The sequence below is a fragment of the Cherax quadricarinatus genome, chromosome 76 (assembly GCF_038502225.1).
Source record: "Cherax quadricarinatus isolate ZL_2023a chromosome 76, ASM3850222v1, whole genome shotgun sequence".
In the NCBI taxonomy this organism is placed as follows: domain Eukaryota; kingdom Metazoa; phylum Arthropoda; class Malacostraca; order Decapoda; family Parastacidae; genus Cherax; species Cherax quadricarinatus.
In genome coordinates this window covers 9,002,212-9,015,053 of record NC_091367.1, presented here as the reverse complement: position 1 = coordinate 9,015,053, position 12,842 = coordinate 9,002,212, and the positions used below count along the sequence as shown (strand labels likewise).

The window sequence follows — 12,842 nt, the reverse complement described above, 5'->3', positions numbered from 1 at the left end:
ATTATACAGTTTAGTTCAGTTGGCTAAAACTGTTAAGTCACAAGAACAATCTTAAAAAAAAAACTCTAAAAAAAAATTACTCATTAAATATACCCATAAACCCCCAAAATAACGGTACAAAAAATATTGCCTTTTATCTTTCCTGCAAAGACCCCAAATAAGTCACTTTAACTTTTTTGGGGTTATCCTAGGTAATTTACACTATGTATGATAATTGTACTTATGTACTCACCTAATTGTGGTTGCTGAGGTTGAGACTCAGCTCCTGGCCCTGTGTCTAAACTTAATTAACTTACAAGTGAGGGGAGTGAAGTGAGTGTCCATACTTCCCGTCTGCTAACTGTATAGCCCTTGCGGTTTAGCGCTTCTTTTATTATAATAATAACTTCCCGTCTGCTACTGTATAGCTCTTGTGGTTTAGCGCTTCTTTTTTATTATAATAATAACTTCCTGTCTGATACTGTATAGCCCTTGTGGTTTAGCGCTTCTTTTTGATTATAATAATAACTTCCCGTCTGACACTGTATAGCCCTTGGGGAAAATACTGTATATATTTTCCGGAAATACAATATATTTTGTATGTAAATTGATGGAATATATTGTAGGTAATAAAAATTAATTTGTAAATAAATAAAGAACCATCGAAATTGGTGAACGTCGCTGGGGGGGAGACGCCATTGTTTTGAATGTGGTAAAAGCACGTTAGTGAAATGTGCATAAATTTTCGTTGCTCTAGGGGTTATATTGGGCTTAAAACCTCTCAAATAGGAGCTGAAATTGTTGGATTTGCAGTCCTGCATAACGTGAGCATTAAACAGATGGACAGGACAGCTTCGGAACCCCAGCTAAGTCATGCCTATTTTATGTTGAAATTCTGGCCAGTATTTTCTTCATAATTTTAGGCAGGGGGGTTTGTTTGACACACCGTAATCTCCAGACTAACTGGTTGTTAGTAGTAGTTATATTTGCGGTGAACTAAGACAAGGACCCTAATGTAAATCAAGTACCCTAAATGAAAATCAAAGATCCTAAATGAAAATCAAGGACCCTAATGTAAATCAAGGACTCCCCCAGTGGAAATCAAGTACTCGTGGAGTATACTTGGAGAGGGTTTCGGGGGTCACCGCCCCCGCGGCCCGGTCTATGACCAGGCTTCATGGTGGATCAGGGCCTGATCAACCAGGCTGTTACTGCTGGCCGCACGCAACCCAACGTACGAACTACAGCCCGGCTGGTCAGGTACTGACTTTAGGTGCCTGTCCAGTGCCTTCTTGAAGACAGCCAGGAGTCTATTGGTAATCCCCCGTATGTATGCTGGGAGGCAGTTGAACAGTCTTGGGCTCCTGACACTTATTGTGATGTCTCCCATGTAAATCAAGGACCCCAGTGGAAATCAAGCACCCTAATGGAAATCAAAGACGCCAATGGAAATCAAGGATCCTAATGGCAATAAGTCACTGACTTCTTTTTTTTTTTTTGTTTATAAGTAATTTACACTATGATTATTTTACTTGTGTGTACCTATGAATCAACAAATTTCCCGTAAGTCAGTCATTTCTCTCAGCCATTAACACCTGGAGTTTACCTGGAGAGAGTTCCGGGGGTCAACGCCCCTGCGGCCCGGTCTGAGACCAGGCCTCCTGGTGGATCAGAGCCTGATCAACCAGGCTGTTGCTGCTGGCTGCACGCAAACCAACATACGAGCCACAGCCCGGCTGATCCGGAACTGACTTTAGGTGCTTGTCCAGTGCCAGCTTGAAGAATGCCAGGGGTCTGTTGGTAATCCCCCTTATGTGTGCTGGGAGGCAGTTGAACAGTCTCGGGCCCCTGACACTTATTGTATGGTCTCTTAACGTGCTAGTGACACCCCTGCTTTTCATTGGGGGGATGGTGCATCGTCTGCCAAGTCTTTTGCTTTCGTAGTGGGTGATTTTCGTGTGCAAGTTCGGTACTAGTCCCTCTAGGATTTTCCAGGTGTATATAATCATGTATCTCTCCCTCCTGCGTTCCAGGGAATACAGGTTTAGGAACCTCAAGCGCTCCCAATAATTGAGGTGTTTTATCTCCGTTATGCGCGCCGTGAAAGTTCTCTGTACATTTTCTAGGTCGGCAATTTCACCTGCCTTGAAAGGTGCTGTTAGTGTGCAGCAATATTCCAGCCTAGATAGAACAAGTGACCTGAAGAGTGTCATCATGGGCTTGGCCTCCCTAGTTTTGAAGGTTCTCATTATCCATCCTGTCATTTTTCTAGCAGATGCGATTGATACAATGTTATGGTCCTTGAAGGTGAGATCCTCCGACATGATCACTCCCAGGTCTTTGACGTTGGTGTTTCGCTCTATTTTGTGGCCAGAATTTGTTTTGTACTCTGATGAAGATTTAATTTCCTCATGTTTACCATATCTGAGTAATTGAAATTTCTCATCGTTGAACTTCATATTGTTTTCTGCAGCCCACTGAAAGATTTGGTTGATGTCTGCCTGGAGCTTTGCAGTGTCTGCAATGGAAGACACTGTCATGCAGATTCGGGTGTCATCTGCAAAGGAAGACACGGTGCTGTGGCTGACATCCTTGTCTATGTCGGATATGAGGATGAGGAACAAGATGGGAGCGAGTACTGTGCCTTGTGGAACAGAGCTTTTCACCGTAGCTGCCTCGGACTTTACTCTGTTGACGACTACTCTCTGTGTTCTGTTAGTGAGGAAATTATAGATCCATCGACCGACTTTTCCTGTTATTCCTTTAGCACGCATTTTGTGCGCTATTACACCATGGTCACACTTGTCGAAGGCTTTTGCAAAGTCTGTATATATTACATCTGCATTCTTTTTGTCTTCTAGTGCATTTAGGACCTTGTCGTAGTGATCCAATAGTTGAGACAGACAGCAGCGACCTGTTCTAAACCCATGTTGCCCTGGGTTGTGTAACTGATGGGTTTCTAGATGGGTGGTGATCTTGCTTCTTAGGACCCTTTCAAAGATTTTTATGATATGGGATGTTAGTGCTATTGGTCTGTAGTTCTTTGCTGTTGCTTTACTGCCCCCTTTGTGGAGTGGGGCTATGTCTGTTGTTTTTAGTAACTGTGGGACGACCCCCGTGTCCATGCTCCCTCTCCATAGGATGGAAAAGGCTCGTGATAGGGGCTTCTTGCAGTTCTTGATGAACACAGAGTTCCATGAGTCTGGCCCTGGGGCAGAGTGCATGGGCATGTCATTTATCGCCTGTTCGAAGTCATTTGGCGTCAGGATAACATCGGATAGGCTTGTGTTAATCAAATTTTGTGGCTCTCTCATAAAAAATTAATTTTGATCTTCGACTCTCAGTCTGGTTAGCGGCTTGCTAAAAACTGAGTCATATTGGGACTTGAGTAGCTCACTCATTTCCTTGCTGTCATCTGTGTAGGACCCATCTTGTGTAAGTAGGGGCCCAATACTGGACGTTGTTCTCGAATTTGATTTGGCATAGGAGAAGAAATACTTTGGGTTTCTTTCGATTTCATTTATGGCTTTTAGTTCTTCCCGCGATTCCTGACTCCTAAAGGATTCTTTTAGCTTAAGTTCGATGCTTGCTATTTCTCTGACCAGTGTCTCCCTACGCATTTCAGATATATTGACCTCAGATATATTATTATTATTATTATTATTATTATTATTATTATTATTATTATTATTGTCATTATTATTATAGCAGTATTAGCCTATTATTTTTTATTATTGTAGTTCTTATTGTATTCATTATTGTTGTTATTGTCTTAATTATCATTGTTACATTAGAAAGGGTAAAATAAAAGATCATGAGATATAAATAATTTATTTCAACAATATGCAAGGGATGTTTCTTCTACATTATTTACCATCTCAGTTGAACATTTTTTTTCTTCATGGATGTTCAGGTTATGATTGTTCAAGGGCTAAATGTTCACTTTTCTTCCACATAATAATAGAAAGAAAATTTTTTGAAAACACAGGCACAATATAACAAAGTGCGTTTTCTTTTCAGTTTCAAGTGGACTTTTGACAATTCATTTTTTGTTTTGTTTTTAAGATAGATAGATAGAGTTGGCTAACACTGGCTGATAATAGCGCTGATGTACATGGGTCAGTGTATATGAGCTGACATCAATATATATTAACAGCTGATGTCAATATATATTGGCAGCTGACGTTTGACACTTAACGTCAGGGGGTACTCGACCCCTCCTCGGTGATTCAAAAAAAAAAATAGAAAATACATTAAAATTATATTCTTGGATAGTGTCCTGAAATTTTGGGTTTGACAAGATTAGTCGATGGTAGTTAAGTAATTCGGACATTAAAATAACATTTTTCAACATCCATTTTTTTTTTTGCAAATATCATACAAAAGAGAAATCTTGTTTATTTATTGTTGAGGAGCAGAGTGGGATTTGAACCTATGGCCCGTGGTGTGGGTTCCAGTCCCACATTATGCATCTCGCTATTTAATTGTTGTTTTTCCATGTAACTTCTAAGCCAATGAGAAGCTCCCATATCCATGAGCATTTGCTGTGACTGGTCAATGAAACGACCACTCTGGTCAAAAGTTCCTTTTCCGAACACATATATATCCTAATACAACTATGCCAGCCTTTTACATCTAAAATAAATCTCTATTTAAGTACTTTTATAAGTAACTACTATCTTATACAATAGTGCAGATACGTAATAATAATGTGGGTATTGAGGCAGCCTAATTAAAGTAATAAATTAACTAGGTAATTAATTGACTAGATTTACTTGTCTCTCTTATATATATATATATATATATATATATATATATATATATATATATATATATATATATATATATATATATATATATATATATATATATATATATATATTCCCCCTTGCTATAACTTCATCCCAATAGGGTCGGAGACCATTGGAGCATGGGGCAAGTGTGCTCTAAAGTTCCTAATAGAGCTGGGTGAAAAGCTCATCATAGAAACCAAGGACCACAGGGCGACCAGCTTCCTCTTTCAGAGACTCAGTGTTGCGATCCAGAGAGGAAATGCCTGCAGCATTCTGGGCACATGGCCCACCGCCGGGGAGCTGGACGAAGTATTCGAGATGTAGCTCTGAGTTACCTATGTTGTTTTACTTTCTATCATATTTTTGTGAATGTTTTGTCAATGTATTTTGTCATTAAATAAAATATATATAAAATATAGGGGTGGTAGGAGAAAATTCTCAAACAGCTTCAGGAAGAACCTTGAGTTTTCCCTGAAGCAAGTTTATTCTTTTCTCTGAGGATGAGGGTCCCTATAACAGTTATATATATATATATATATATATATATATATATATATATATATATATATATATATATATATATATATATATATATATATATATATATTGCTCCTTGATAATGTAAGTAGTCACGAAAGCACTTGGAATTTCATTATTCTTTCACAGTGGTTGTTTTGCATATATATATATATATATATATATATATATATATATATATATATATATATATATATATATATATATATATATATATATGTCGTGCCGAATATGTAAAACTGGTCAATTAGCAAGAACTCATTTAAAATTAAGTCCTTTCTGAAATTTTCTCTTATACGTTTAAAGATATATTTTTTTCATTAATGTTAATGTAAGAAATTTTAATTTTGCACCAAAAGAATCTTAGAAAACTTACCTAACCTTATTATAAGAAAAAAAAAATTCATTTTACCCTAACGCAACTAAATATATTTTAAATACGTTTACAATAATTTAATACTAAACAAACACAATCAAATATATTTTTTTCGTTAGATTCAGAATGATTTTGGCGAAATTATTGCATACACAAATTTTCACTTGTCCTATATGGCAAGATGAGCGTTGCTATTTAAGCCATGATCGCAAGTTCTGCCTATTCGGCACGACATATATATACATATATATATATATATATATATATATATATATATATATATATATACATATATATATATATATATATATATATATATATATATATATACATACATATATATATATATATATATATATATACATACATATATATATATATATACATATATATATATATATATGTATATATATGTATATATATATATGTATATATATATGTATATATATATATGTATATATATATATATATATAATACCAGTGAAAATAGGAAATAAAACCTGAGCGCTTTCATGTGCTTTATACACATCTTCAGAGGAATAGGAAGACGAGGTAAGAAGCACATTTTAAATGTTAAAACCTGAGGTGACACCTCACTCAGAGGTGACAACACCTCACTCAGAGCTGACAACACCTCACTCAGAGGTGACAACACCTCACACAAACCTAACCCACACATTCACTTGTCCAACATCAAGTTAAATTGTTCACCTGACAAAGAACACACTGTGTTTTTGTGAACAATATTTTTACCTTTAAAATTATAAACAATATTCTGGACTACAAAGTTGTCAAGTGTATACATTTCACAGCATAAATTTGAAATATGTTGAGCATAAACTTTGAGCATAAACTTTGTTGAGCATAAACTTGAGAATAAACTTTGAATTGAATTGAATTGAATTGAAAATTGAAGAGATAATTCCACAATACTTCACTGAACTAAATATTAACAGGGAATTCTTTGTCATTAGTATAATTTACAGAATGATCTATGTCTCGTATTAATGCATAAAGCAATGGATTCTTGTCTACTAGATACTTCATATTTATATTGTTTAACGCTGTATAGTCCTTGTGGCTTAGCGCTTCTTTTCTGTTTATAATAATAATAATATATTGTTTAACTTTGATCTCAAGATATTCACCAGTTTGTTCTAAATAAAATGTATGACAGCTTTTACATGGGATGGAGTATTCACAACCTACAGATTCCTTGGCAGATTTTTTAACTATTGTTTCCACAGTATTGTCATATTAGTTAAAAAATTTCTACCAAAGAATCTGTAGGTTGAGTATACTCCATCCCATGTAAAAGTTGTGATACATTTTATTTAGGACAAACTGGCAAATCTCTTGAGACCAGAGTTAAACAACACAAATATGCAATATCCAGTGGACAAGAATCCAGTGTTTTGTTCATTCATGTAAGAGATACAGACCATTGTGTAGTTTGGACTAATGTCAAAGAATTACTTCCAGGTAATTCTACAGTTCAATGAAATATTGTGGAATTATCATTATCATGCACATATTTCAAATTTGTGTTCTGGAATGTATAAACTTGACAGTTTCATAGTCCAAAATATTGTCCATAATCGTAAAAGGTAAAAATATTGTTCACAAAAACACAAAGTGTGTTCTTTGTCAGGTGAAGAATTTAACTTGATGTTGGACAAATACATGCGTGTGTTCAGGTTTGTGCGAGACATGTTTGTGTCAGGTGTTGTCACCTCTGAGTGAGGCGTCACCTCAAGGTTTAACATTTAATAAAATGTCCTTCTCTTACCTCTTCTTCCTATTCCTCTGAAGATGTATGTGTAAAGCACATGAAGTGCTCAGGTTTTATTTCCAGTTTTCACTCATATATATATATATATATATATATATATATATATATATATATATATATATATATATATATATATATATATATATATATATATATATATATATATAGAGTATAATGATCAGTTAGTTTAAGGATTTCTGAATGGTTATTAATAACAGAGCCATGAGGTTATCCAGCCTTTGAAGAAATATTGAAACTTGGTTAGGTTAAGTTTGTCAGGAAGCAGAACACTTGCCATACAATGAAAATATATGATCTGTATATATTTAATTTGCATTAACGTATTTTATCAAGGTTATATGCGAGTTATAACTAACTCGCGAAATCGTAATTTTTATGCATAGCTTAAAAAAGATTATAAGCTTAACTGCATATATAGTGAATGTTTATTTCTAGGCTTAACTCAAATACTTTATTTTTTTAAGGTGTAACTCAAGCAAGTTTGTAGGTGTAACTCAAGTAAGGTTGTAAGTGTAACTCAATTAAGTTTCTAGATACAAACACCCCACAGTTGAGTACCAACTGACTATAAGTGTCCAAGACTGAGAAAATATTGATATGTACAATTGTTGACACTGAAACAGAGACACAAACAGGTGGGATGTGTTGAGGTACAGCAGCCATTGTTATTATGTCACCATTGCTATCATCTAGGGCAGTTTAATTGACCATTAACATCAAATGAATATTTTATATATATATATATATATATATATATATATATATATATATATATATATATATATATATATATATATATATATATATATATATATATAATCAAAAGATTAGCCAGTCTGATGCCTCGTGTAAGTTATACGATGTTTGTTTCAACTAACAAACTTTGGAGAGGAAATGTTGGGCGATGTTTAGGTCCATGTAAATTGTGAGTTAGTTGTTAATTATTGTTCTAGCCACAGTATCGTGACTTATATAATCTTGTCAGAATGTATTATTAATATTTGTATATGCATACAAATTTCCTGAACTTCAAATTATTGAGTTTTGAAGCAATTCCCCCAAATATCTGTACACGATTTTAATTTATATGGAAGGAAACGGGGAAAAAATAATATTTATCTAAACAGATATGGTAACAAATATAGGGAACTTATACTATTAGGTAAAACAGGGAAGGAGAGGGGGGGGTGATAAAGGTCAGGAGTGGGAAAATAAAGGTACGGGGTTAGGATGAAGGCCCTGATTTTATTTTCTCTAGTTCAGCCGAAGCGGATAAAATTTCTCTGGTGCGCCCTGGCTGGCCTCTCCCCCAGCAGGGATCCGCTGGACTCTGAGGAGGAGATGGAGGAGTAGGTTGGGTATTCGCCGGAAACATCCCTCTTGCCGAATCTCAGAAAGTTACGATCGCGGCCGAAGCGCAGAAAACCTTTGTTATAGCCGCGTTTATCTACGACCTGTGGCTCGTCTGAATAAGCAACGTTGATGGCGTCTTCTTCAGGGTTGATGTCTCTGGTGTGGGTTGGCAGTGTGATGTAGCCATAGACACGTGAAACATTTCTCTTCATGCGATGGGATGTTGTCTTATCTGAATCCGAAGAAGCTATGCTGTGGGTCGCAGCTTGTTGCTTGGTGCGGGTCATGGGCTGGACTGGGGTTGGGGACGGGGTGGAGGTGACATCATGGGTTTTAGGCTCTTCATCGCAGTTTTCGAAAGACATAGAGCTCTTCTGACGATCCACAGAGCGGCCGAACCTCAGGAAGTTTCGGTCACCACGACCAAACCTAAAAGAGAACATAAGCCATGATATAACAAGAAGAGCAGTAGGCCTACTGGTTCATACTAAACATGTCTAACCCGTACTGAACATTTTCAACTCATATATCTGTACAACCCACCCAGACCTTCTAACAAAATTCCATCAGTTACCCTACTTAACATTTTTCTTTCTCAGGTCAATGAATATATTGAACTCGGTGATATGAACGTTAGAAAACAAAAATCGAGGATTATGAAAAACAACAATAGTCACATCTAAAAGTGAAATATATAATAACAATACCAACATAATATTTTTTTGAAGCACAATAGTTTACTTTGATATTCTTGTGTCATCCTACTGTTGTGATGCCGTATTTTCTACCCTATACATCATACTTTGAAATTTATGTAGCTAAACTTTCCCTTTATCTTAATATTGTTTAGAAATGTTACGTTATACAATTAATGGACCTTTTTTTGATTTTCTAGAAATGTTTTGTCAGCCAATGTTTTGTACCGTAGCTCGATTGCTAGCACACTCAGCTCACATACTGAGGTCCATGGTTCGATCCCCGGTACTGGTGGAAACATTAAGACGTGTTTCCTTAAGACACCTGCTGTCCCTGTTTACCTAGCAGTGAAATAGGTACCTGGGTGTCAGTCAGCTTGTGTGGACAAAATTGACCTAATTTGCCGGAAATGCTCTGAATAACAAGTATGTCATAGATGTCAGCTTGGTCTGTATACATTGTGCATGTACTTATAGAAATAAAGATTATTATTATTATTATTATTATTATTATTATTATTATTATTATTATTATTATTATTATTATTATTATTGACCCTTAAATATCTTACCTTGGGAAATCCCTGTTCCCCTTGAGGTAACGAATGTAGGTACTGTGTCCGTCCCGCTTCTCATCGATGGGAAACTCGAGATCGTTCAGTTCGTCCTGGACACCAGAGGGAAATTCCACGGGTCCCCCTGCGAGACCAAACTCTTCCATATCGGACCGTCCAAACCTCAGGAAGTTACGTGAGGGATCGCGACCGAAACGGAGGAAGTTACGACCTCGCTTCTCGACGGAATCAATCAGTTCTTCATCACCGCTGCTGCTGCTGTAGTCCCCAAGACCACTGCGTCCGAATCTATAAGTACAGGATGAATAATGATGCATATATATCCAAATACAAAACTGTAATAAACACTGGTCAGTGTCACAAACGAATCCGTGTCGCACACGAACCCATGACAAAAATGAACCTAAATGGAAACAATGAAACATTGACAAGGCACAATGTGACTTGTCATTGGTTCAAGTCAGACCGAAACATCGTCATAAGCTTTCTCCTTCGTGTGCGGGTTATTTGTGTATTGTTCCAGTCTCGGTATTGTGCCATTTTGTTCTTAATACAACAGGGGATGAATACCGTATATTTTGGCCTTACACTGGAGCCTACTTCTACTCAGTCTGGATATAATTTCTCTCCTCACTTATATAAACAAATCTAATCATACATATGTATAATCCATTATATATCTGTGTAGCAATTATTAGACTTTTTTCAATTCTTTACTAGTGAGCGAGTCTCATGATTTAATACGTGGAAAATAATTAAATAAAGAGATAGGAACTACGGTGTTCAGAAGATTTTTTTTTCGTATTTAACTAACCTTAAAAAATTACGTGAGGGTCCCCTCTTGTCCTCATCACTGCGACCAAACCTGTGGAAGTAATGTAAGATACAAGATCACCAGGAACAACAGGAAGACAAAGATGATTTATATATCTCTGTATATGTATCTCACTGTATATGTCTCATTGTATATGTATCTCACTGTATATGTGTCTCATTGTATATGTGTGTCTCACTGTATGTATCTCGCTGTATATGTCTCACTATATGTATCTCACTGTATGTCTCACTATGTGTCTCACTGTATGTGTATCTCAAAGTATATGTATCTCAAAGTATATGTATCTCACTTTATATGTCTCATTGTATATGTATCTCACTGTATATGTATCTCATTGTATATGTATCTCACTATATGTATCTCACTGTATATGTGTCTCATTGTATATGTATCTCACTGTATATGTATCTCACTGTATGTGTCTCACTGTATATGTATCTCACTGTATATGTATCTCACTATATATATTTTACTGTGTATGTATTTCACAGTATGTGTCTCACTGTATATGGATCTCAATATATGTATCTCACTGTATTTGGATCTCAGTATATGTATCTCACTGTATATGGATCTCAATATATGTATCTCACTGTATTTGGATCTCTGTATGTATCTCACTGTATATGGATCTCAACATATGTATCTCACTGTATGTGTCTCACTGTATGTGTATCACTGTATGTATCTCACTGTATATGTATCTCACTGTATATGTATCTCACTGTATATGTATCTCACTGTATATCACTGTATGTATCATGAGAGTTTACCCCGTATTTTAGGTATTAAAGTATTCTTGACTGAGTGTTCAGGCAGCCTAATGACCCTGGTATAGTAAATAGGCTTTAAACCTAATTAACCGAAGAGGAAGTATAACGAAGGACACAGATGTGGAGCACTGGAAGTAACATACTTTGAATTTAATAGGTTATTTCAGGTAATCCTAGATTATCTTAGGATATCCTGGATTATTCTAGGTTATCTCAGAATATCCCGGATTATCCTAGATATCTTAGAATATCCTGGATTATCCTACGTTATCTTAGAATATCCTGGATTATCCTAGGCATCTTAGAATATCCTGGATTATCCTAGGTTATCTTAGAATATCCTGGATTATGCTGGTTCATCTCTACACACACTCATCACCTTTCACTCCCCTCTTCACCACTTCCCTCTTGTCGATTCTGTCTTCATTTCTCTGCCTGTTCTATTTTCATCAATTAATTTCAATTGTCCCTCCCTTTCCTTCTCTCTCTCTATATATATATCTCTCCGTCTATACATATCTCTCTCAGTGTATATATCTCTAATCTATATCTCTCTCTCTCAGTGTATATACTCAGAGAGCTTACTTTAATCTTTACTGAAGCAACGTTTCGCCAGCCAGTGGCTCCTTCTGTCCAAACACATTGATTTCAGAGGGACTGATTACCTCAAAGTTACCTGAGGTAGTTTTTACCTTCATGGTTGCTTACCTAAGGTAGTTCCTGTCGGAGTAGCCTCTCTTGGTTCCCTCCTGACGTGTGGGATACAGTCCCTCCACTCCTGACAGCCACGCCTGGCTCCCTGGCAGGAAATATTTCAGTAGTCTCTTCTCGGGTTTACCCACCATGTCTTCTCCACTGCTGGGGCCGTCCAGGTCTTGGCTGGCCACGCTGACGGCGGCTCCTGAGGGTGGCACGTAGGCGGCCTGGGCGTGGGCGGACCAACAGAGTGTTGCTACGACCATCGTAGCTTCTAAAAGCATGACATACGACCTGCAGTGGTAAGAGACGGTAGTTCATAATTCAGTTTTTTTCTGTGTACTATAGGTGCGCACACACACACACACACACACACACACACACACACACACACACACACACACACACACACAC

General features: G+C 36.6%; 1 protein-coding gene across 2 annotated transcripts in view; it reads right to left on the bottom strand.

Annotated features, from left to right (window-relative positions):
* Positions 1–8,301: 8,301 nt before the first annotated feature.
* LOC128703685 (FMRFamide-related peptides type HF-4-like) overlaps positions 8,302–12,842 on the bottom strand; it is a 260,277-nt gene continuing 255,736 nt past the window's right edge. For both annotated transcript variants that reach the window (XM_070101259.1, XM_070101258.1), the window contains exons 2-5: positions 12,441–12,722; positions 10,936–10,986; positions 10,119–10,409; positions 8,302–9,280 (exon numbers count right to left, since the gene is read on the bottom strand). In XM_070101259.1, the coding sequence (XP_069957360.1) occupies positions 8,758–9,280; positions 10,119–10,409; positions 10,936–10,986; positions 12,441–12,712 (1,137 nt within the window). In that variant the 5' untranslated portion in view covers positions 12,713–12,722 and the 3' untranslated portion in view covers positions 8,302–8,757. The remainder of the gene's footprint in view (positions 9,281–10,118; positions 10,410–10,935; positions 10,987–12,440; positions 12,723–12,842) is intronic.